The sequence below is a fragment of the Etheostoma cragini genome, chromosome 3 (genome assembly GCF_013103735.1).
Source record: "Etheostoma cragini isolate CJK2018 chromosome 3, CSU_Ecrag_1.0, whole genome shotgun sequence".
Classification (NCBI taxonomy): domain Eukaryota; kingdom Metazoa; phylum Chordata; class Actinopteri; order Perciformes; family Percidae; genus Etheostoma; species Etheostoma cragini.
The window spans coordinates 8,592,618-8,618,427 of record NC_048409.1 but is presented as its reverse complement, the minus strand read 5'-3'; the positions used below and the strand labels follow the sequence as shown (position 1 = coordinate 8,618,427).

At 39.2% G+C, this 25,810-nt stretch overlaps 1 protein-coding gene across 4 annotated transcripts in view; it reads left to right on the top strand.

Annotated features, from left to right (window-relative positions):
- LOC117941671 (kinase suppressor of Ras 1-like) overlaps nt 1-25,810 on the top strand; it is a 66,334-nt gene that overhangs the window by 19,426 nt on the left and 21,098 nt on the right. Inside the window, exon 1 of one of the 4 annotated variants that reach the window (XM_034866677.1) lies at nt 2,740-2,987. The exons of 2 other annotated variants lie outside the window; for them this stretch is intronic. Coding sequence is in view for 1 of the 2 variants with exons in the window: in XM_034866676.1 (XP_034722567.1) it covers nt 16,035-16,037 (3 nt within the window). In the remaining variant the exon portion in view is untranslated. Of the gene's footprint in view, nt 1-2,739; nt 2,988-15,836; nt 16,038-25,810 lie in introns of those variants that run through there. One more of the 4 variants, XM_034866676.1, reaches the window with a different exon arrangement.

The window sequence follows — 25,810 nt, the reverse complement described above, 5'->3', positions numbered from 1 at the left end:
TATACACACAGTACGTATATAACTTTACTTATATTTACACATACTTTTTAAGTAGTTAATACATTTTCATTCCCAAATTGTATGTAGGTTTTTACATTCTCCACTCTGAATTTTTTTATTTTCAGTTTTTAAATATTAGTTCTTATATTCTATCCGATTTATTATTTCACGTAATGTATATTTGTATGTGTGCTGAGCGGTTTCCTGCACTCTCCTTTGAGTACCTTAAAGCTATGGTGCGTGGTTTCTGTCTGCCCCATGAGGAATTCTAAGTAATGACAATAATTCCGTCAGTCCATTCAACGTTACGCACTACAGCTTTAAGTACTCTGATTACCCTGCCATACTTGCACTTCTTAATGACAATAACTCTATTTATCAATGAATGTTAATAAAACAAATGAACTGGTTATCAGCAGACACACTCCCACCACATTTCCTTGAATCCCATTTCCATCAATGTGGAGACAGTTGATTGGCAGGTTGACAGTTTCCAATGCCACGCACTTACACTGGACAATACACCCAGTTTGGACTCACACACCCATGAGACAAACACTGCCAACAAAGACTCTCTGCCATTTACAAACTTGAGGCACTCTGTTGCCCCCCCCCCCCCTTTTTTTTCCCCATGCTGTCTGTTTCCAAAAAGAACAAGTTGTTACACATTGCTTCCAAAATTATTGGTCCGCCAACCCCCTATACAACACATCAGTTGTATAACACTCACCATGAACCTGTGTATCTTCAAAGGTTTAGGAAGGAGCGCTTCCTGGATTCTAAAAGACTTTGGATAAGGATACATGTCGATCAGAAATGGAATGAAAACTCAAAGCATCTCTCTTTGAATAATTAAAAGGCCTTTTTTGTAATGGGATAGTAATGTTAGATCTGAAAAAAAACTTTATTCCACAAATGGGGGATTTTTAACATATGACATGATGTGTGGCCTAAAGAGGGTGTACATATTTAAAATCACCAGTAGAGGGTGTTTATTTGCCAACATTATTCACCAAAGCTGAATTAAACAGCTACACAGTGAATGGAAACCATAGCAATGGTTACAGAGCCCAAAAACAAAAGTAGCAGTGAAATCTAGGTCCTGGTTTAGGCCTGGGTGTTTAGAATCCAAAAGTCTTTCTGTTGATTAAGATTATTTTGTCTCTACCTATTGTATGGAAGATGGGTTGTGGTCAATGCAAAATATTTGTAGTGTGTATGGGTCACTGTTACATAATTGTCCAGACAGTGTCTAGCCATAGGGTAGTTAAGAATCCCTGTGCCAATGGCATATTTGTGTCCTTCCAGCCTGTTCTGCAAACGTCTTTGTGTTCTTCCAGTTCTAACATTCTTACCTTTACATCACAATGGAGATTTTACAGTTTAGGAAATTAATGGTGAAGCCCTTCTGCAACAGAAAACCCATAAATGTCTTGGTCTGAATTACATTTGTGCAGTGGTAAGGATAGTTACGCTTATGGGACCCTTGGGTTTTGGCCCAACAGTGTTTGGTTTGTGTTAGGTTGAAGATGGCTGCGTACCAGTTTATCGCGCAGAGTTCAGGGAAGGTCTGACACAGGCAGCATCTGAAATTCCACACTAACAAACTATTAAGTAGAACAGTACAATATCACAGTACAATAGTATGCAAGAATTTTTTTGGACCAAAACCTTAGTATAAAACCAATAGTATAGTACACAAATTGCATACTATTTCCTGTAAAATATTACAGTACGCCGGCATGAATATCCCACAATGACAATGTTCATAATAGACAAACAGAGAGAAACCAGGGCTCTCTGTAACGTCAACAAAACTCTGATTTAAATTTATACATATATATTTTTTTTAAACTGTTGGTCTAGTTATTCACCTCATTCAGTAAGTTAAGCGTTATTTGGCAATGCCGCTAGAGCAGAGGCCTGCAGGGGTTACCATGGTTATACGTTCCCAATGGCAAGGAGGCTCTCAGGAAGTGATGTTGAAAATTACAGCTCAAAAGATAAACACTACTTTTTATTTACACAAAAGTACAGTATGTTGAATGATAGTATACATGTTGAGTATATATTACAAAGGAGGAGATTTTAGATGCATCCTGTTTCGTCACTCTCAATAACACCCCATTTCCAGGTTCTTGGCATTTTGATATTGGTTCTAATTTAGAACCAGGTTTCAAATCCCAAACGGTTTTTGAGGAGTCACTCCTGTCTACAATGAGTTTAGGTTATTTCAGCTTGTAATGTGCGTTCTGACATCTTTCACTATAATAAATGTACCTACATTTCCCATATGAAATCAGTACCTAATCCAAACCAGGATAGAATGTATGGAACATGTAGCAGTTGAATCTGACCAAGATTTCCCGTGCAATTTAACTTGTTGTTTTTCATCTTACATTCTTCCTTTCTTCTTCTTTGTATTCGATCTTTGTAATCATGCATCTTACATTCTTACACAATCTTACATTCTTTGACAGTTGTACGACTAAGATGACCTGACTGTTATGTTGACAGTAGTGTTGGTTGGACAGAGTCCTGCAGTGTTTGGAAAAGCAGCAGCCATACCGCTTTTTGTGATGAGCACTCACCCAAACTAGAATGTGTTGAGTCAGCTGCTCTGCAAGCCTCTGTCCCTCCCCACTTTGCTATTTATACACACCCAAACCAGCCTCTGCACATACCAACACACACACACACATGCACACACACACACACACACACACACACACACACACACACACACACACACACACACACACACACACACAGCTCGGCAGACTTGAAAGCGCCTTGTAAACAATAGTGAAGACAAACACTGGAGGCAGGGGCAGAGTTGTGCCTTAGGCTGACTCAGTTTTTTTCTGCCACTGTGTTGAGGAGGAAATGACAGGTGGGCTCAGACACACAGCAGCACAGAGACGCTCAGGCTGACGGGAGCAGCTAGGCTTTCACCAACCTCACAGAATCACATGTAGGACGCTGAGGTAAGACTATCAGTCAACGATGAATTAAACTTTTTACGGTTGCACTCTTCTTTGGATTCATACTTATTTTACCCTAGTGCCAACAGGTCTTACACCAAACAAACTTTCACTGTTGCAGACAAATTTCCAATATGGGAATGAAATCATTAGAGTTCTGCTAGAGTTGTGTCGCTCCCGTTTCAATCGTTTGGTGTTGATGTTTTCCCCGTCTGAACCTTCTGACAAAATCAAACATGTTTGATATTAGTTTGAAGTCTTGGTAGGAAAATCTTGTGGTATGTGACATTATGCCAGATTTTCTTTGGATGTGAGCTGGTGTCAGACTTTAGATTTTTCAGAGGTGTGTAGTGTATGATTATGGATTAGGAGGGTTAAAAACTAAGTCCCAAGGAGGGGAGGTTATTGTTGTTCTGAGAAAAGTGCCTTGTTTGTGTGTTGTTCTCTGGTAAATACACCATGTATTAGTAAGGTAGTTCCCATATAAAGAGCTGGATCATTTAAAACCAGTTGTTGTCTTCCATTGTCACCATGCAAACCTCAGTCCTTCTTTGTACTTGGCTTCTATGTTCTCTTTGCATGTGTCTGCCATAGCGGCATTGTTCTGTTTCACCACTAGTTTAGTGTGATATATATGTGTTGTTTTGTTTGGATGACACATTTATGTATTATAGGCTTCTGAGTTGCATGCAGGTTGTTACAATGCCTCAGTCTGTGGAACATCTGGCCATGTCCTAAACAACATTAAAATATCAAAATTGAAATTACTAATGCAGTTCTTGTTACTTTGCTATACTCTATATTATATTATTGGATCATTATTATTGATTGAGTAATGTGTCTCAGCCAAAATGCTTCTGACCTACACTCAAAACTGTACATGAACGCATCCTCTGTAGACCCACACAGAACAATGAAGCTGCTGCTCTGCTAACGTGCTGTTCACTCCATGCCTGTAATGCTCACTGGCTCACAAATTCTAACCCTTCTCAGATTTTTTGTATGAAATGTTTTTTTTAAATATTTGAAGCACTGGAACACATTTTTATTTGTAGTCATAGTGAGCTCTGTCAGCTCTCAGACAACTTGAGAGGAGATTTAACTGTTGACGGCTGGCGCTGCAATTTTAGACAGGAGAAACAATCAAAAGCATCAGAATAGCGTCAAACCAAGCCTGGGTGGCACACAAATACAGAGGCTCAGTCCTCAACACAGTGTTGAACACAAAACTAAACTGCTGTGGCTGGAAATGGCAAAAGAAGAAGTTGTGCACATGAAAAACATGCAAAGCAACAAAATTAATGTTATTCTACATACAGTATAGCCTAGCTTTTTAAATCATGCATATGTCCTATACAACACTCACCGGCACAGAACAAGCAAGAACCCAGAAACACAACTTTAAATAAGCCTAAATGTTTATTTACTCCATTATTACCGGCAGAGACAAGACCAGAAGGCAGACTTAACCAACAGGGATCAGGCAGGGAATCAGAGGTTCAATCAGGCAGGATCAGGGATCAGGTTTGAATGCTGGAGAGTTAGCGGAATGCTGAAACACAATCTGGCAACTGAGTAATGAAAGTTGGCTGCTATAAACTACTGAAGTAATCAGGGGAATGGAAGTAGGTATGCTAGGAGCAGGTGGTAGCAGGTAGTGGAGCTGGTGGGAAAGAAGGTGGGTCTGAAATGGAAAGACAGTGAAATGAAAAACCAGGCCGAATAGTGGAGGATCAGGGAGGATTCCTGAAAAACCCTCCCGTGTAGACACATAGATACTTTCCATCACTCAACCCAAAGCAGTTCCCTCTCTAATAAAACTGAATTTACTTTTTTCTTTGCATTCATGTTTGCATTCATGTTCGAACACTGGCTCAGATATTCCAGTCCTCCTCAGATTTTTGTAGGAAATGTTTTTTTTTATTTTTCCAGCACTGGAATACATTTTTATCCATTGTGGGACTTCTCAGGCAGAGAGGAGATTTCTGAAATTTCAGACGGTAGAACCAAGATATATAACAAAATAGAGGAAAGGGAAAAGCCAAAAAGCACAATATGAGCATTTTATGTTAAAATACTAAAACCACACTGTAAAAATACTCTTTTATAAGGAAAAGTCCTGCATTGAAAAAGTGTGAAGTAAAAATGCAGAAAAACATCTCCCATTTTAGAATGTGTAAAGGATCCAAACAGTGTGTTTAATGGTCTAATCATCTCAGCTGGACTTGTAGGCAGTTATATTGTTGTCTTGTTTCATTTATAATAAAACAAAAGATTTGATAAACTACGTGTGTTTTGTGTGCACAAATCGTAATGTGTAGAGTAACTAGGAACTAAAGCTGTAGTAGAAGTAGAAAGTTGCATGAAAAGACAAGTGCAAGTACCTCAACATTTGGACTTTACGACAGTACTTGAGTAAATGTACTTTGTTACATTCCACCACAGATTTAGAACAACATGATAATTGATTTGTCAGTGGTCTCAGTTTCCCTGGTCCAGGTCAGAGCCAGGACAGTGTGTCCTGGTCCCCAGTAACCCTCGCTGTCCTGACCAGCAACAGCAGTCATTGTGTGAACCGTGGCTCACTTCACACTGTGAGTCACACTGCAGGAATGTTTGGTCACTGAGCAAAATAAGTTTATAATAGGTGTCAGCGGTTGCTGTCTGTTTCTGTTGACCACGTCTGCTTAGGCTTAATTTGTCAGCGTCTATAAATGTGTGTAACTGAGTGTCAGTTTATAACAATCAAATGCATTATACATGCATGCATAGGTGTAATTTACAGGGAGGATGGGTAATGGGTGATGAAATAATTAAAACCTGTCAGTGCAACCCATTTCAAAAACCTATCATAATTTCCTTTATATAAATAAAGACATTTGCACCATAAATTGTTGTAGAAAAGTTCACCTGAATGCAGAAAAAGAAGTGAAGATCTCAACCCCCCTAATGTTGAACCTAAACTTACGCCCTTGTGTGCATATTGTGTTTGTACTGCTCATGGTGCGACCTAATATTTGTGACCTCCCAGGGATTTTTTTTTTAACTCCATGAGCTTTCCTCTAGCACCACCATAAGACCAAAAATGTCATTTCTACACAAGAAAGAGCTAAATGTACTGTTCTAATACGTAGATTGTGCAAAGGTGAAGCCAAAATATTCAGAAACAAGTGCAGTCATCATGTAATTTTGGAGCTAGAGTCTGCGCAGTAGTGATTGGGCGGTGGAGCCGCGGTATTAAAGTCACCATACACCTGCCTGACCAATCAAGGGTCAGTCACAGCTGTCAATTGTGGGGCTTTGCTCTGTTTTCATATCACCAAATAACTACAAAAACCCAAACTTATGAGATAAATTAACACTTGAACAAACATCCAATGACAGAACATATCTTTTGGAAAAATATGTATTTTGATTTTTCAGGTTATGTCCCATCCGCTGACATGGAGGGGGCATGGTTTATGACCTATACTGCAGCCATCCACCAGGGGAAGATCCAGATGTTTCAGCTTCACTTACACAGTCTAACGTTAGGGGTGGAACAGTTCATGTATTCGAATTGAACCGAAACGGTACGAGCTTTACGGTTTGGTACATGAATTTACACAGAGAATACACGGTATAAAAATAAATAAAACTTGCATGCATATTAACTAATGTACTAGTTTGTACTAATGCATAACTAACTGTTAGAGACACAGGTTCTTCAGGGACGCCTAATTTTTTGCCTTCACCTTAGGCAAGGCAAGGCAGCTTTATTTGTTCATTTCAGCAACAGGGCAATTCAAAGTGCTTTACACAAAAAGTTAAAAAGATAAAAACAGATAAAACACAAGAATAAACAGTTAAAAATAAAAAATATGAAAACCGATAAAACACAAGAGTAAAAGTTACAGTGCAGTATAAGAAATTAAACATTTAAGAAATTAACATAATTTAAAGAAAGGCAACATAAAAAAGAAAGGTCTTCAGCCTTGATTTAAAAGAACTGAGAGTAGCAGCGGAGCTGCAGTTTTCTGGGAGTTTGTTCCAGAAATGAGGAGCATAGAAACTGAACGCTGCTTCCTCCTGTTTAGTTCTGAAGCTTCTCGTAGCCAAGCTCCACCCATCTATTCAGTTTTAGGGAGTCAGAGACAGCACTAACTGTTGCCATCTTAATGACTGTGTCGCTATATTTAGACCCCTCCTTAGCATTTTCTTTTTTTTTAAAGCGACTAGTAACATATCTGGCAACTTTCTGTAGAAAAGATGCAGCCCCTGGTCTGATCTCATTCGATTTTTCAGCTTATTCATGCCAAGTTTCAATGCTTTTAAAATCTTTACTCATCCAGTGATGTTTCACTTAAAACAGTTTCAGGATTGCCTTGTAAACACAAAGTACAGCTTAGAGCTGGGCGATATGGATAAAACAAATCAAACATAACGGTACTTTTGAACAAATACATGGATGTCTATAGTGCAGCGATAATGTAGGGTTGACAATTGGTGCTTTCACAAAATATTAACACACTGAGTTTCAACATAAATAATCATGACTAATGTGAATACACTGACTAAATGGGTGGAGGCAACTATTAAAACAGCTAGAACACTCTGGTAAAAAAAAATGTATAGTATCAAATCATAACAAAACTTATAACAAAAGAGGGGTTGGGACCACATTGAGGCATGGTGGTAGTAAATGAGGGGCTAGGGCTGTTCTTTCACTTTCCCCAATCTGATTCATGCTCTATCTAACTGGTGACCTTCCTAAACAGCAAATGTTTACATTTGAGAAGGTGGAAGCCGCAAATGTTTGCCTGTTTTGCTTACAAAATGACTAAACAATTATTTGATTATCAAAATAGATGGTTGAAATCAAACTGGTTTGAAAATGTTTTCACCGGCCCAAGCCTGGGCATGAGTGGGGAATTTAGTCTTCTTCATTAGTTCTTAACAATTGAAAGTCACTGTGTTACATTCACAGTTGTTTGTAGCATCAAGTTTCTATTTACTGTCTTTTCTGTACAACAGTCAGTTTGTTGTTTGTACATTTTTTCATATACTTCATCAGTAAGCAGATGTCCCTGGTTTCTGTCATGTCTAACTGTAGAAGAGCGGAGCAGTTCCCACAACAACATGGGTGTGACAGTAAAATGCATGACGAGGCAGAGATAAAGAGAGCTGGAGGCTCGTCTACATGAAAGCATGATAAGACTCCTCTCAGGTACTGCACAGTGTGTTCTACCCTTTATTTGAATACATGCCATGCATTTATTTAGATAAAGGCTGGGCTAAAAGTCTTAGCTGAGACAAGCTGAAACAATTATTTGATCAACCAAAAATTAATCAGCAACAGCGTTTCACCCAGAAAAGTTGTTAGGTCTGGTGACAATTATCTTTTTAAATGAGGGCCTGGCTCGGACCAGTCACAGACTGATCTAATGTAGAGCCCAATAGTTTCTGTCATAGAAAAAGGAACAGAATCGCAAAACTGAGAATTTAATAAAGTTATAAGATAGATTCCATTTGGCCCTACATTAAGTCAGTGCTAAAAGCTAACTGGAGTGAAAATATGACAAGGTCTAACCGAGCCGCACAATATGACTGTAGTTTAAAAAACACGTCTTAAAAGTACATGGCCAAGTACGTAGGCCTCGTGGGGGCCATTTAGGCATGATGGGCCATTTGGCTTGGAACACACTGAGGAAGACCGTGAGAAACTATTTTGATAATCAAATCATTGTTCTAATCGTTTTTCAAGCAAAAATGTCAGAAGTTCTCTATTTCTAGCTTTATAGGAATTTCTGCTGTTTGTGGGATTTTAGGCCTTTATTTGAAAGGACAGCTTGGATTCGAAAGGGGAGAGAGAAGGGGAATGACATGCAGCATAGGGCCACAGGCCGGAATTGCACCTGCAGCTGTGGCATTGAGGACTGAGCCTCTGTACAATGGGCATTAGATCTACCAAGTGAGCCACACAGGCTGTTCTTTCTTGAATATAATAGTAAAATTCAAATATTTATATCTTTTACTGTTGGTCGGACATCAAACATACAAATCAACATACTTGATTCAACATACAAATTAACCAAGTATAAAAAAAATGGTTAAAAATCGTTATTCACAGCCCAAATGGAGAAGTCACTAGTGTCAAATCTGCAAACCTAACCTAAAAATATTTTCACTCATTAAAAGAAACTTCTAACCCAGAGTTCCTCATCAGGTCTTCTGTCTGATGCTTCTTCTTTCTTTGCGATCAATTCTTTTTATTTTTTTTTATTTAAGCAAAAGTGCAAAGCATTGTTCCAGATAACAATATACAGAAAAGTACACTAAACGTACTGAAGAAGGCACAGTGAACCTCCTACACAATACCACAACAGCAAGAAATTGTTCTCGCTGTTGTGTTTTTGTTGTGTCTCCCTGTGTCTGCAGCTTACAAACAAGACAAACACAAATAAATAAGAGGCATTGACTGGAAGACCGGCATAATACAAAAGGGGCCTAACACACACACAGATAGAAGCAAGAAGGCTATTGCACAAGTCTACAGCATGGATTTCAACCCTGAGTCAAGTCTCCAAAGTCTTTCCAGGCACTCCATTCATGCCAACCGTGCAGAGCTCCATATATCTGACATCTAAATCGAAAGGGTCCATGTACAAATAGACAAGTCATGAGGTGGTTTCCAACGGGTTACAATCATTCTCTTGGCCGCTGTAAGTCCAGCAAAAACAGCACGTTTTTGAGTTTTAGTGAGCTGAAGGGCTGACAGATCATTCAGAATCAAAACACGACAGTAACAGGTACAGTATCATTAATCAGCGCAGATATTTTGGATGCAATATTGTTCCAGAACTGACCAACAAGAGGGCACTCCCAGATCCTGTAAAGATACACTATGTACCTTTAGCTTTTAGTGGGAAGAAAGTGCATAAAGGGCTGTTAATTATTTTCATGTGATGTATTTTTACTGGGGTGAGTTATGTCCTATGAATGAAATTGTAGTGAATCTGCTAATGGTCTGGATTGCGAGATACTTCTGGAATGTTAGACTATACATCATGCCAGTCAAGATCGATACTCAGGCCTAGGCAATCGCGTGCCCAGATCTTCTCAATAGGAAGGGCAGAGCGGCCAGATAACACCAAGAACTGATAAAGCCTGGATACCATACCAAAGGTTTTTGGCTGCATAGTAAATAACTTCCGGATAGGATGAATGGGAAGAGATCTCTGCCAGGGGACACTGCAAGCCTAGAGTGCTGATCTCAATTGAAGGTAAAAGAAAAAAGAAGAACGTGGTAGATTGAATGCATTTTGTAAGTCAGAAAGGGTAACCAGCCAACCTCGCTAAAATGTCTTTTAGACGTTGATCCCCTTATGTTACCACTGTGGAGCTGTTATAGGCATCCCTCCAATCAGGAGTGATGTATTGTTGAATAATGGAGAAAATATGTGCCAGTTACAAGCTATATGGCAATATGTTTCATCTAATTTCAAAGTTCTTATAAGATGAGAGATAATGGAGCCAAAGCATAGCTGGCACTGTTTGTTAGAAATATTTGCCAAAAGAACGTCATGGAGAGACCAAGGCTCTGTTGTAGCATTAAGGTACGCCATCAAACAGACATATCTGGGTTAAACCAGGTAAGGAGGGTTCTTAACACAAAGGACCAAGAATAATGTTTAAAGTCAGGAACTGGGAGGCCACCATCCTCTTTCCTCCTCTGTAGAGTAGACATCTTGAGTTACGGCTGTTCTCCTTTACAGATAAATTTTGATACTGCTGATTGTAATCTATGCCAATTACCAGAAGGAGGGGAGAAAGGTAGCATAGCGCTCACAAGATGAATCCTGAGTGAAACATTAATTTTAACCACGGATATACAGGCTTAAATAGACATGGGAATACCCATCAATTTTTCAGTATCTTTCAAAACGTTCAGAGCAACAGAATAGTTATGTTTAACAATCTGGTTTAAGCAGGGGAAGACCTTAATGGCTAAATATTTAAACTGTTTAACAATGGGGATATTAGGAAGGATGATTGAATTGCGAGCAGGATCATTCAAATGAAGCAGTGCAGAATTTGACCAGTTCTTTTTAAAGCCAGATAAGCATTCATACTCCTTGCAAAATGATAGAAGGTAAGGGGTTTTCTAAAACAAAAACAACAACATGGTCCGCAATTAGTGAGAGGTGATGCTGTGCATTACAAATACATATTGGTGACACCGTAATCGACTGGCAAATAGCTTAAACCAGAGGCTCTAGAGAGAGGACAAATAGTGCAGGACTTAAGGGGCAGCCTTAGCGGGAGGATCTAGAAACTGGAAACCAAGAGCAGGAGGTGTGTCTGGTTAAGACTTAGGCTAAGGGATTAGAATACACAACTTTAATCATACCAATAAAAGGGTTACCAGAGACCAACACCTCTAAGACTGACAAAGGCTTTCATTGCGTCAAGAGAGAGAAGTGACATTGGGGTCTCACTGTCTTCTGTCTCATCAACAATGTGGAGAAGGCGTCTAAAATGGACTCCAAAAGACGGGCTAGGAGCTTTGCAAAGATTTTTAAATCAGAGTTCAGCAGGCTGATAGCTAGATCACACTGTAGGCATCTTATCCTTTTTCAAGAGTAAGACGATCAAGGCTGTGTTCACATCGCTTGAAAATTCGCCCTTCTCAATAGAAAAGGTGTCAAAAAGGAATGTGCACAGTTGTTCCCAAAAAGTTACATATAATTCCGGGGTAATCCCATCAAAGCCTGGTGATTTTCCCTTTTGCATATTCTGTTCTCCCAGTCTTAGTTCCTCTAAAGTGATGAATTTGTCTAAGTTAGCTGATTCATCTGCTGATAATTGAGGCAACTCAAGCTGATTCAACCAGCTGTCACAGTGGGTTTTATCCAAAGTAACCTCTGATTTATACAAATTGGAATAAAATGTTTTAAAGGATTTATTTATTTCCACAGGGCCCTAATATTACCATCTGAGGATTTAATAGCGGGAATATCTGCAAAATGGCCACTGGATCTTAATCTAATGGCAAGTAGATGAGTAGGTCTTGGTCCCTGAAAGTAATAGTGCTGTCTCGTTAATTCAGATTCAGATTTCTGTTTCTGTGATCATCGACTGATCATTCTAAAGCTATTTGGTCAGTAAAATTTGCCGACTAACCCTAACCCTACACGCATTTCTCGTCAACAAAAAAAGGAAACAGGAAGCACAAAATAGAAAGCATATTGGAAAGGAGACTCTAACGTAGTAGTGGCCTAATTAACCATCTGGAGCGTAGGCTATATTACAGGACAGATATGTCATTAAAAACACAGTTTCTGTAATCCTATAATCTAATAAAAAAGATTAAGATGCAATAAAACTAGGACTAGTAAGGTGGGCCGCGACCTACCGGGGTATCCTGATGACATCGCTATGGTATTTGATGGTAGCAAGGGTATCACTGGTTGTTCCCTCATAGGTCACACAATCACTATTCAATTCAAATATTAATCTAAGTTCTTGTTAAAAAGGAATAATATGGTTAAAATCTTTTGTCTTACCTCTTTTCCTCCTCTTTCTTATCTCTCTCTATCTCCCTCCTCCCTATATCTCCTCCCTGTTCTCTCACCATCATTGTCTGTCTCACCCAGTTAAAATGGAGAAAGACAGCAACACACCACATCCTGTCAAGTGGCCGGTCACATTATAAGGCCTATAGGCTAACCCTTTTAGACAAACTATTAAAAGAAATTATTTAGCATGGATTCAATGCTGAATGGCATGAATGCTATAGCCTAGCTACACCTTTTAAGTTAATACTGTCTCTGTGCCAGTACCATTTCGAGAAGGGCAAGGGGGGAATCCCCCGTCAACCATTTCAAATGGTAGTCAATCAGAGTAAACTAGCCCAGTTATTTCTCTAAGGACTTTATGCTTGGCCATGTAGTATCATCCACAGTTGGTTGTGAAGACATGGTACTCTAGATTGTGTTTTATTGGTAAGATAATTATGACAAATTAATCTCTATTTCAGGCTACACCGCAAACGCGGTTGGCTAACAATATTATTATAACATTAACTAGCTCACTAGCAAAGGAAGCTTGTTGTCACTAACTTTCAGTGGCTTAAATGCTAGAGAATACATGAAATTACATCCAGTTATTTATCTGACAATATATCCTGAATATTACTTGTAACATGGGCTAAAGGGAAAAGGTAGAGAGGACTTGCAACTTTGTGTCTGAAAGGGGTGCCCTGATCAATAGTGTGGCTTGTTGAGTCAGATGTATGAATCTACCGTGAACGAAGTTAACCTCAAAAACATGAAGTTGAGTACGGTTTTCTGAGCTCGCTTACTCTAGGCTTGTATTCGAGGCCGTTTGCTGGCATACTTCTCCCTCACTCTATCACACACTCCACACACACACATGCCGGCTCAACGCACACACCAGCGCACAAGTACCTACTGTACATCAGGCCATTTACGTCATCTACGGCGAAAGCTCTGCGTGGAGCCTCCGCACACCCATAAAAACAGCCTTTAATTTTAACAACCTTTGAAACTAGTAATGAACAATATGAAACTAAAACAGTATAAGTTTAATTCAGAATAGCTTAGGAACGATATGCTATTTGGAGGTAGATAAACGCACTTTGGAGGTGGGTAAACGCTATTTACACCTTTTTGGAGGTGCGTAAACGGCGTTTACGTGTGTTTAGCCTCCACTACATCCCTGGTTATATAACCTTATAACGTTGACATTCCCTGCCGAGCATTAGCATGAGCTAACGCTAAGGTTATGATGCTGTGTGGCAGAAAACAAGCTGTATTACGGTTACTTACTGAGTATTATTCTTTTTGTGACATTGTATGATTTACGATGACACTCAAACATATCGTTTGGGTGCCAGTGTTTTTGAAGGAAGTTAGAGTTACTAGAGGGTTCAAAAGGTTTAATGAAGCCACGGACAGGTGGCTTAATAAAACGTTCCGTCATTAAATAAAATAAGCGATTTCTCTGGGTTTGAACTTTGGTGGAGACATTTAGGATAGTGTAACCAACTCAACAAAATATATTACAAAAGTAGGCTAGGCTACTGTATAGTCATTTTTAGACATTTTAATGCAGAAATGTTACATGTTGTACATTTAATAGGGGTAAAGGCAGATGAAGTGGAGGATTTTCTTGCGTAGGGTGGGGAGCAGATGCACTTAACATTCCGGAAATGTAAACAGAGTAACTACAGCAGCTGTTTCAAAGCTTATCACAGCGACAACAAGAAACAAGACATTGTTTAGTTATATGGTTGTTGTGCATTCCAAAATCACTATCTCACTATCAGCTACCATATCTATTTAGAGGCCAGCTCATTAAACAAACTAAACTTCACACCCAGTTGTTAGCAGTGTTGTGAGTTAGAAAAGTAACGCAATTACAGTAATGTAATTCTTTTGTCTGTAACGCTGTAATACAACGCATTAGTCTACTAATTAAAGTCTGGTATTATTATACTCGTTACAATCTCAGTAACACGAGTTAAAATTGCATTTTAACGAAACATTTAGTGGTGTTTTGTTTTTTTAAGACTTCCCCAACGCCGCGAAACAAGCTGTGAGTGTTATTTCCTGCTGCTGTATTCGATGGTTGAGGTGACTGCAGAGATACATTTGAGGGATGGATATTATTTTGTGCAGTTATACACTGCTTTGAAGCAAGCTGTCCGTCTCTGTGAGACTGGACGGAGAACATCTGTGTCCCAACAAATGACGGTACGTCCTCGGACAGCAGCGTGTCCGAGCTGCTGACCGATAGAAACATTATGTTTAGACTTGCTACACGTACTATCATTGGCTGTAGTGGAATGGCTTTGAATGACGACCAAAAACTCTTGTATTCTACTGTGACCATATACTGTTCAATATGTTGCAGTTTTACAAACAGACCATAGACAGTTAAAGAAAGCAGACGGAAATGTTTTACATCTAGCGTCTCATGTTCGTCTCAATAAGCTAGCAAGAGTACACAACAGACAACTTCCGTGTAGGTTACTTCAAAATAAAAGCACTTACTGTGACGGTTTGTAGTGAAATTAAATTACTGTTAAATAAAGTTGTGTACCTTTTCACATATCAGCTGTATATCAAGTACTGTAAATAATGTAGATGGTGAGTTTTAATCACACTATAATTGACAATTTCCTTTATACTGTTTTAAACTTAACAACAGGAATTTTTTTATTCAAGTGCTTTAAACAAACATTTTACAACAATGCCGTACTCCAACACAACTGTAAGGTACTTTTAATTGAGTATTTTCATTCTCCTACTTGCCTATTGTACGTTTTACATATCTATTTTTATAGCTGTTGTTACTTTGCATATTCATATTAATTAAACAAAATATGAATAATCTATAATGTATTAAAGTGGATAAAGAGATTTTGATCTGGTGTTAAAATTCGCAAACTAGCTGCAGAGTCAAACAAAGTCACTCAAAAGTAATGCAAAAGTAGTGTAACGCATTACAATTCAGAGACAGTAATATTGTAATATAACTATTTACTCTCAAATGACTGTAACTAGTAATCTATAATGTATTACATTTTGGAAGTAACTTGTTTAACACCGGCTGTTAGACTGAAATAGGAATTCAAACTAAACGAAAATGAAACCATAATGGTTTTCCCTGCATTTCCCAAGGGAAGATAGATGTCCCACGACCTGTTGCTGCTGGTTGCTGATGCACGACATTGGCATGTCAGAAAAACAGACTGGCTGAGAAAGCGAGAGAGAGAGAGAGAGAGAGAGAGAGAGAGAGAGAGAGAGAGAGAGAGAGAGAGAGAGAGAGAGAGAGAGAGAGAGAGAGAGAGAGAGAGAAGGGGAGGGAAGTGTAAGAAGGAGGGAGGAGAAAAACAGGGAATGTGATAACAGCGCGCCGGGAAGATTTGTTGGCTTTCTGACAGTGTGTTTCCCAGCAGCTTGCTGCACTCCCGGATTATTCTAGTACACAGTGCCTGGATTATGAGAGCAGGAGCTCTAATGTTCAGTAGATACGGTCAACCACATGGTAATGTACAGTAATGACCTCTGGTGTGTCTGTCTGCCAGCTTTCAGCATTTGTAAGCTTTGATAGAAGGGTTAGAGAAGGTGTTTCCCTCATTTCCTTATTTGACAGAAGTTCCGTTGGAGAGAGTGTTTCAAGTAGTTAGTGTGTGTGTGTGTGTGTGTGTATGTATGTTCTGTTTGTACAGCTGTTTGCGTCTTATGTTTCATTGTATGGACAGCTTTTTATTTGCTTGTTAGGTGGAGGCATATATCCAAACCCATGTGCCTGTCAGTGCGGACTCTGAGTACTTTACTCAGATGTTTCTGTGTGTTTATTGAGAAACCAGTTAAAGGTGTCAGAGGTAGATATATCGATAGAGTAGTTTGGCTGCTTTCTGTGTGTGGGTTCAAGGAAAGTCTTTCTTTCCTACTCAGTGTTACCCTGTCAGTGTTTCTTCCTTTCCTTACCTTTCATGCGTTCGTCACCTGTAAACACAGGGAGCCGAGGCATGCCCAGGCACTGCCCAGGTATCGGTATGCGTCAGCTTTGCAAAGTGCGAAGTCTGTTACTCCAACCTTCATTTTTAACCTTTTTATTGTTTATGAAAGGGCAGGAAACAGGAAACCATCCTCACCTTTACTGTTCATGAATAGAAGGCTGTCAGTTAAGTAACAATTTCTCTGCAAAGGATCACTGATATATCCTGACTTGACAGAATGAGCTCTTGCTGCTGACCCTTTATTGCCCTAAGGCACGTGTCAAACTCAAGGCCTGCGGGCCTCTCATAAATTTCAGCCCACCTACTTATTTTTCATTCACTTTTTCAAAGTTGTTTTCTTCTGATTTTTTTCTATGATGGCTACCAAACTTCTCTGCTGACTTGTTTGGGCCTTATGTTGACTGTCAACTGTAACTGAGAAGACTATATGAAACATGCAATCATAATGTCAAAGATATTTTACTTTTTTGGTTAAATAAAAGCATGTTAATAAACTCTACATTTCTGGCCCTTGATGTGATTGTTTTTTCCACTGTGGCCCCTTATTGAAATTGAGTTTGACACCCCTCCCCTAAAGTATATTTTTCACCGAAATATCAGTTGCTACAGTCTGCACCAATGATGATTTGATGATTTTGATCATTTTTGATCATTTCCGCAAGCTTACTTTCAAGATTTGTGACTGTTTTAAAATGAACTGTGGGAGAGCTGTGTGGAGTATTAAAATAGAACTTTATTTCCACCATTTCCAGGTGTTGGGGAGTACTGCAGTATATGTAAATGAAGTGGTATAAAGCCTTGAGTGTCTTCAAATGGAGCAGTGTGAAGTCTGATAAATGTCCTCAAGTGATGTCCCTTGAGTCAGCGTCGGTTGGGGCTAAAGACTAAGAATTTGAAAATGAAAAGAGTGTGTGGCTGTCGCCTGCTTCTCTTCTCTGCTGCAGGTTAGCACTCTGCTCGACGCTACATTAGCTGCTACTAGCACAACAGAGCCCCTGCTTACTGAGAACATACCATGCACATAAAGTGTATGAGAAGAGGGGGGGCAGTTCACCTCTGGTCGAACAGGTTGCTGGGCACAAGCTCCGCTAATACTGAGCATCCATGAAGCTAATCACGGTTAGTGTCAGTTTAACTTTTCATCTCCAATCCTATCTGTAGTCTAGGGTGACCAGACGTCCCCGGTTTCCGGGGACAGTCCCCGATTTTGGCGACCTGTCCCCGGCTGGATCTGTCCCCGGAAATGTCCCCGGTTTTCACTGTGACTGACAGACCCGAAATTGGAATGAAAGAAAGAAAATACTGACCAAACGTAGCCGATGGTCGCACACCCAACACCCGCAGGCTGAAGGCAGCCAGAGCCAGCGCTGCTCAGAGAGGTTTTAGAAGCCGTGTTTTACGATGCTAAAATCTCTGATTATTTACATGGAGTCTGGTGGGTGTAGCGAACGCAATTTCGCGGACTTTTAAGTTTTAAAAAGGATCTTATCTTTACCAGAAAGGTCCTTAGAAATCCTTTCCATAATGTTGTCAGACACTTAGAATATTACCCTGAGTCTGTCAGCAGCAAAACGAGCACTTTATGAACGTAAATACAAGCTGGACAATTATCCTATTAACTTACGCTGCAGCTTGTTTCTCTGCTAGCGATTGCAGCGATCTCGTTTAATAATCAATGTCAAAGGAAAATATGTCCTCAATAGTTTTCATTGTATCTGATTCTCAAGGAGCTGTTGCAGAAACAAGCAAAAGCTGTCAGTAGTTCAGTAGGCTACATTACAACATTATGAAATATTGAGACTTTCTATTTTGAAATATTAAGACCTTCAATCTTGAAATATTAGGACTATTAGGACTTTCTATTTTGAAATATTAGGACTTTTTATCTTGAAGTATTAGTATTTTTTATCTTGAAATATTAGGACTTTCTATCTTGAAACATTCCCCTCTGAGGTGTAGTGGAGTGGAGTATGAAGTAGCAGCAGGGGTGGGTCTAGGATCAGACCTGGGGGGGGCTCAGCCCCTAATGAGAACACCTCTAGGTCTAGTGTCCCCGTTTTAAGTTTTACAAAAGTAAAAACATAACTTATTTTGGAGGTTAATACGCTTCTGAGCTGAAAATGTCCCTGGATTTTGTCTGAGAAATCTGGTCACCTTACTGTAGTCAGAATCTTGAGCTCCCACGGAGGAAAACATAAATCAGCGCCTATGTTGCTGGTTTGGACTGCTCTCAGGATTGCTCTTACTCTGCCAGTAACTGTAGAAAGGAGAGAGGAGCTTTTCAAAATTAATACAAGACCGCTTTGCTATCCACCACACAATAATCAATAATTATGTTAATTTTCAGGTTATTACTTAGTTTTTTCTCAGTAGTAGACCATGAATCACTGTTTATCTGAGAACTAAAACAAAAGGTTACCTTGATTTAGGCTTAAAAACATAACTATATTGTGCCCTTTAACCTTCTGCTACACCTATGAGCTATCCGTGTGCAAGGATTTGTCAGGATTTGATAAATAACACCAGGCAGCAAACAGATTCTGAAACAATGGGTCTGAAACAACTGGTTACCCTGGGCTAGAAACGCATGATCTTGAGAAAAGTGAAAAGGGAAAGTGAAAGAAAAAGGGCGAAACCGAGTCAATCTCGGTCGGGCTTTCAACAGATGGAGACAATTAGGTGATTGTAAATGATTCAAAATTGTCCCCGAATTTGACCTCAGGTATATAAAGAACTTTAGATTGCGTGATGTGGTTGTATGTCAGTAGCCAACACTAAATTACGTTCCCCCCTCCATTTAGCGCAGACATGTTATGTCTTTTAGTCCGTGTTTGTTTTGTTTTACTTTTTACTTTTCTTTTTCTTTGTCCCCCCCTAAAGCGTCCTCAGGTTTCTTATAATGCGCTATATAAATCAAAGTTATTATTACGTTTGTTGCTACAACAAACTCTTAATGCTTTGGCTTGTGACATAGTGACATAGTACCCGGTTCAGCTCACAATACGTCCAAAGTACGCTAAGTTACCGTATGCAACACTTGAAATGCAACGATGCATCTGTAAGTTATTCTTTTATTGTAAAGGAAGGATTTTCTGTCTGAGCAAAACATTTACTGCAACTATATGACCTCCTCCTAACGCAAACTAAATAATCTGGGGGCTGTGGTTTAGTGGTAGAGCGGTCTCCTGCCAATCTGCAGTCCCATGTCAAAGTGTTGTTGGGCAACACACTGAACCCTGAGTTGCCCTGAGTGTAAATGTGTGTGAGTGTTTATATCATAAGCAGGTGGCACCTTGTACAGCAGCCTGGCCACAGTGTATGAATGCGTGTGAATGATGAATAGTTCCTGTGCTATGTAAAACCACTTTGAGTAGTTGTTAAGACTAGAAAAGGACTATATAAGAACAGCCCCTTTACATTTAATCTATAGTAGTTAATACAGCACCTTAAAGATAAAACCTTATGTGCGGGTGTTGTTAACCACTACCACTTTAGTCCAAAGCTGCCGCTAGAATGAACACAAACTGAAAGTTTGAGCCACTTTAAAGAGTTCAGCCCTAGGTAGGATGTTTTTCTTGAGCTTGGCATGGTTAAAATCACCTGCAATGATGAAGAAGCCCACAAGATGCTTGTTCTGTAGCTGATTGATAGCATCATTACATCATTAGCATTAGCAGGTATTGTCGACGGCTCTTTGATCTGAAATATTCCACTGCTGTAGAACAGTAGCTAGAAACATCATAAATGTTCGTGCACCAACCTTTGTTCACATAGACTCCCAGTCCCTGCCCTTGGGTTTCCCAGAGATTCAATTCCTGTCAGAGCATTAAAAAACCCGCTTATCCATCCAGTTGTAATACAAAACCAGGTATTAATGTCGTGAAGCAGAGTCTTAACTGGTTCTGGATAACTTATAATCATTGACACAGCAAACATGCCTCATGTGCAGTTTTCATTTTCTGGTATTGATTTTTGTATAAAGTGGAAAACAGTTGGAAAGAAAAAGTGTGAGTGTAGTGCTTTAGTCTATTACATTGGCTGCATACTCTTATTAATACAGAGACGTATAGAAATCAACAGAAATAAATATATAGAGCTACAGTACTTTAATAAAATGAGAATAGAATCAAAGTAGAAACTATATAAGAGCATTGGTTGACAAGACTAGAGTATACACCAGACTAATATATGATATGATTAAGTAATAATACTCAGTGTTAAATAAATTTGAAGTTTAAAACAATAATATTGAAACAAAAATGAAAAAGTAAATAAAAACGCATTTTGCATGATGAAAAAAAAATTGTCTATTCAGTCTATTTCCTTACTGCTGGTTAACTAGCTAGTGCTAATGGGTCCATTGTCAGCGTAATTTCCCCGTTTCCCATTCGTTTCTGTGGGAGCAGCCGTACAATGCGTTCTGGTGGCATTGCTGTGTCTTTGGAGAAGTGGGGTGTCGATTTGACTGCTCCTCATTTGCATAAAGTTTAATTCAGTCAACTTAATGCAAATAGGGATCCGGCTCGGCTTGACGCCTCTCAAAAGCTCATGAAAATCTTTTAAACTAGCCTTTTATTCATCTAAAATGAATACAGATTCAGCAACTGCATGGCCTATCCTTTTCAGAAATACATTTCTGTGAACTATTTTCACAAGAATAATAATAAGTGGGGGAAATCAGCATCAGCTGTGTGCTTGGCCATCAAGTGGTATTTCAGACTGGACGTGCGGCGATGATAGCTCAGTTCACAACGACAAAACACACAGATCACTTTGGTCGTGTCAATGGAACCATTTGCCAACTTTTAAAAAGTAAACTTTCCATCTAGAATCTTATTGCCATCCATTTCGGCGTCTCGTGCTCGCCATCCACTCAAAATCTAATGTTACTACTCTTTGGCCGGCTTGCAAGCCCAAACAAGTGTGTGTGTTTGTTGCAAAGAACTTGCGGAAGACAGAGAAAGATGCAAAAAAGTTGGGATTTTTTTTTTTTGTATAGTTCTTTAAAAATAAAAATGAAACCTGTTTTGAGGTGAATAAAATTACTCTAGGCTGAGTTTTCCTACTAACCTTACCAATAAGGCTGAGGATGCTGCAAAAGAAAATGGCTGGTGGATTTAAGACAAAAAATAATAATTTATTGAATGAATCCAATTTTAACATGTCTGTCAGAAGCTTGGTGATCTTTACATGGTTAGTTCATTTCCTTTTCTGGCCTGGGACACACATACAGTTTAATAAAGTACCTATTGGACTTTGTACATCCACCGTGTGCGTTAGTGTGTGTGTGTGTGTGTGTGTGTGTGTGTGTGTGTGCGTGGCACATCAGTCGTGGGGGGAACTGAGCAGCCCCGCGGCTGCAGAGAGACGACAGGATTGAAACAGCCGGCAGCTGCTTTCAGCAGCTTCAGTGAAAAATTATTAAAGCGTACATTGATGTTAAACTGTAAACAGGTTGGCAGGACGGTCTGAAGTGTACTGCACAGCCTTTCGCTGTACGTTTTGTTGGTGAATGTGAGCTATTCAAGTCACACACGTCTCGTCTTCATATCAAACACAAGGAAATGAATTTGGCGACGAACGTGGGATGTCAACCCGTTCTCACTCCAGCTTGGTCATTGGCTCTCAGAGTCACATACTGATACGGCATGTGGGACTGCTGGGATTGGTTGAATTCGCATGAAACCCTGTTTATTGGTCAAATTTACAGAAAGGTTGCAGTGATTGGTCAAAATTGCGGGTTGCACCAAAGTCGTGGTGATTGGTTGAATTTGCATTAATTGGCGCGATCACAACTACGCAAAATCTTGGAGGGACTTTTTTTTTTTTGTCTAACGTTACTAGTTGTTGCAACAGCATGTGGAAAAAAAACTACGAAGTTTGCTAGGCAAAAAAGAACATATATCTCACGATAAAAGAATGTACGCCGTAAAAATGGTTTGGCGTTAACTACTAGCCTTACAGCTTAAAGATTCACTTTGACTTCCAGATGTATGTTTAATGTTAATACATGATGCATAAACATTAACATTACTATATTTATTTTCATCCATTCAATCCAGTTTAATATGCAACTCAGTTGAATATAATGTATGTAATAGGGTGTCCCTTTTCGGTCACTCTTTCAGGGGTCCATGGCCAAAAAATATAAAGGACAGTTAGCGGGGGCAGTTGTGTAGCAATAAATCATATTGGGAGGAGTAATATCACTGTTTAATTTGTCATGTAACAAGGTTTCCATGGGGTCTTAAAAAGTAAAAAAAGTCTTAAATCTTAAAATCAGAATTTATAAAGTTTTTTTTTCTAGGGCTTAAATTATTTTAAACAGGTCTTAATTTCCCCTACATTCATGTAATGCTCATTGAAATGTTTTGTTTTATTCTGTGATGTTGGAGATCTTTCTTTTGCTCGTACAAATGTAACTTGCTGTATATTCACAGATGATTATTTGTATCGCTTTTATTCAAATTTAATAAGTCTATTAACACTTTTGTCTATTGAGTACTTTTGTGACTCTGCATTTGGTTGTACTTTTGTTGTGAAATATATATTAAATTTCATATAGAGATTTACTCCTTGGCCTTTGCTGCATGTGATTCTCTAAAGCTGTCCTAGGTCCTTAAAAGTCTTGTTGAAACCTGCAGAAACCCCGTGGAAGGTGACCAGAGCAGTGTAGATGCACACTGTAGAGCAGTGTGTGTGTGTGTGTGTGTGTGTATATATATACAGTGTGTATATATATATATATATATATATATATATATATATATATATATATATATACTATACATATATACATAGTAGTATTTATGTATATACATATATACATAATTGGGGCCCCTTAATCCGTTATATTTATTGGTTTTACGTAGATTACAGCACTAGTTGGACAAACGGCACTCGCGGTTCTCATCCATTGCTGGCGTTGCGTTTTTACACGTGCATTTTGGCAACTTTAGTTTTCATTCAGAAACTAACTTTAGGCCGGCCAAAGAACACGCCTTTATGAAATGAAACCATCGGCCAGGACCGTTGCTTTACCTAACATCAACACTTTTTGAATTTCTAGGATGATAAGCTCCCTAAGCTCCGCTAATATTTTGACCTCCCATGCCTCACACCATTAATCAAATACTCTTCTCTCGCGCATTTTCCAGATATTGTCTCGTTGATTCGGTTGATAAGCTTCAGGGACCAGGTCTCATGCTTGCAGAACAGTTTCTTAGAGCAGTTGACTTTGCTCACGCGGCAAACTAATATGTTTACACTGTGACAAAAGTGATCAGAACTCCTCAGGCCAATGAAGTGCAGCAGCTGAATGCTCGAAAACGCAAACATAAGAGTCAACATGACATATGTCTACTTCAACCTGCAGAAACAGATATGGTGGATAGACACAGGTGTAAACTCATTGGGTGATCCTTTCAAGCTGAAAGGTCCTGATATGTTGATGCATAGCTTGAACTTTAAGCTCTTTATTTCTGGTCTCCAGGGAGGGTTAAACAAAGCTCCTTTGCAGACATACTTGCATCAGAATCTGAGAACAGAGCACACCAGCATCCTCTGCCACTTTTATATCCGCCACTTGCAAAGCGCCCTCTAGTCCAAAACCTTTATTTCGTGCGCATGGGAGAATTGCCGGTGTTCTCTCCCGTCCCAATTGAGTATCTGTTGTATATGCAATGTAAAAGCCACCAAAAGGACAATGTTCTCTGTCCTCAGACAGGAGGCGTTTGAGCCATGCATATTATTTTAGTTCTTCCTAAAATCACAAGTCATGTTACTGTACATCAAACATCCCTTTGTAGTGTTAAAAATTCACAAAATTCAAGTCACAAAACTGTCCAGTGAAAACTCTCTAATTATTTTCCCACACACTAAAGACAACTGCCAACCAGAACAAAAACAACGTACCTAACTAACCTCGAACAGAAGCGAGAAAAGACTGGTTTAGTCTGTTGTACACCTCTGTCATGTATTGCCTTATGTGTTTTCATGTTGCACTATAAGCAAATAAAAAATAAATAGAAACTCAACAAATACCTAAAGAAACAAGATAATTCAAATTACACTAATGTCATTGCAATTACTGAAGACAAGACTTTGGGTTCCACAATGGTAGCAACAGTCCTTGCAGTGATATTGTCCATGCAACAAATATACATGCCACTACCAGGACAGATCTCTCTGCTGCTGCTCAGTTAGGAACCACTTTCTGTGGAAACATGACATAGCGAATTCTACACTGAAAAGATGCCCATGTAATTTTAACTCTGAAGACTTATATTAGTTTCAGCTGAACTTAAAGATTGCATTTTTGCACAGAAGTTAGTTGGGCAAGCATTGTCTCTCAGATTCATCACATGCAAATACTGAGCCTTTGTTTCCCAGCATGTCTATTTCACCTACGCTGGACACAATGCAGGAAACAGCCAGTTGCCAGGAGATTAAGCCAATCCCTTTCCCCCATTCTCTTCATCAAAAACACACACACACACACACACACACACACACACACACACACACACACACACACACACACACACACACACACACACACACACACACACACACACACACAAACACTAGACCTGAGAAATCATTCCAGTAAAATAAAGCAGTGTAGGGTAAACCTTTTTTCACAGTTTGCCAGCAGATTCCAGGAACCAGCCTTGCATCAGGTCTGGCATTTTAGAGCAATTCCGAAAACAAACTGACAGTAGGCTTCTTTTTAACTGAGCAATTTAGACCCACAGGCATTTATTCCCCCCCAAATGCCCTTTAAATTTGGTGCCTCATGCTGCTTAATACTGACTTTTTTTCTTTTCTTTGTTTTGTTTGCTAAGGGCCCAATAGTTCCTCTATGACAGCCTGGCTTTTGCTTTTAATTCACACTGAATAAAAAGTTGACAGGTCCATGTTCCACAAATCCAGTCAGGTGACCCAACCTTTCACATAATACATTCCCTTCTCCACTCGCATAATCTCTGTTGAAGCTTGTCCTGCTGCCTACAAAGAAAAGTGGTAACATACTGTATACTATAGAGTTAAATTTTCAACTGTGCCCATTTAGACCCAGTGATATGCACACTTTTCTATGGAATGTACCTTGACCATCAGTAGAATTAAGATTAGTAACTTTTAGACAGAATGAGGTTTGAATAAGCAAAAGCATTTTGTGGTCTGCACCACACAGGAGCATGACATGACATGAGCAAGCCTGTGAAGAGAATGCCATGCAGTAAAAAGACTAATCACTTGTTATACTGCTAAATATATCCTACTAATGTCTTCT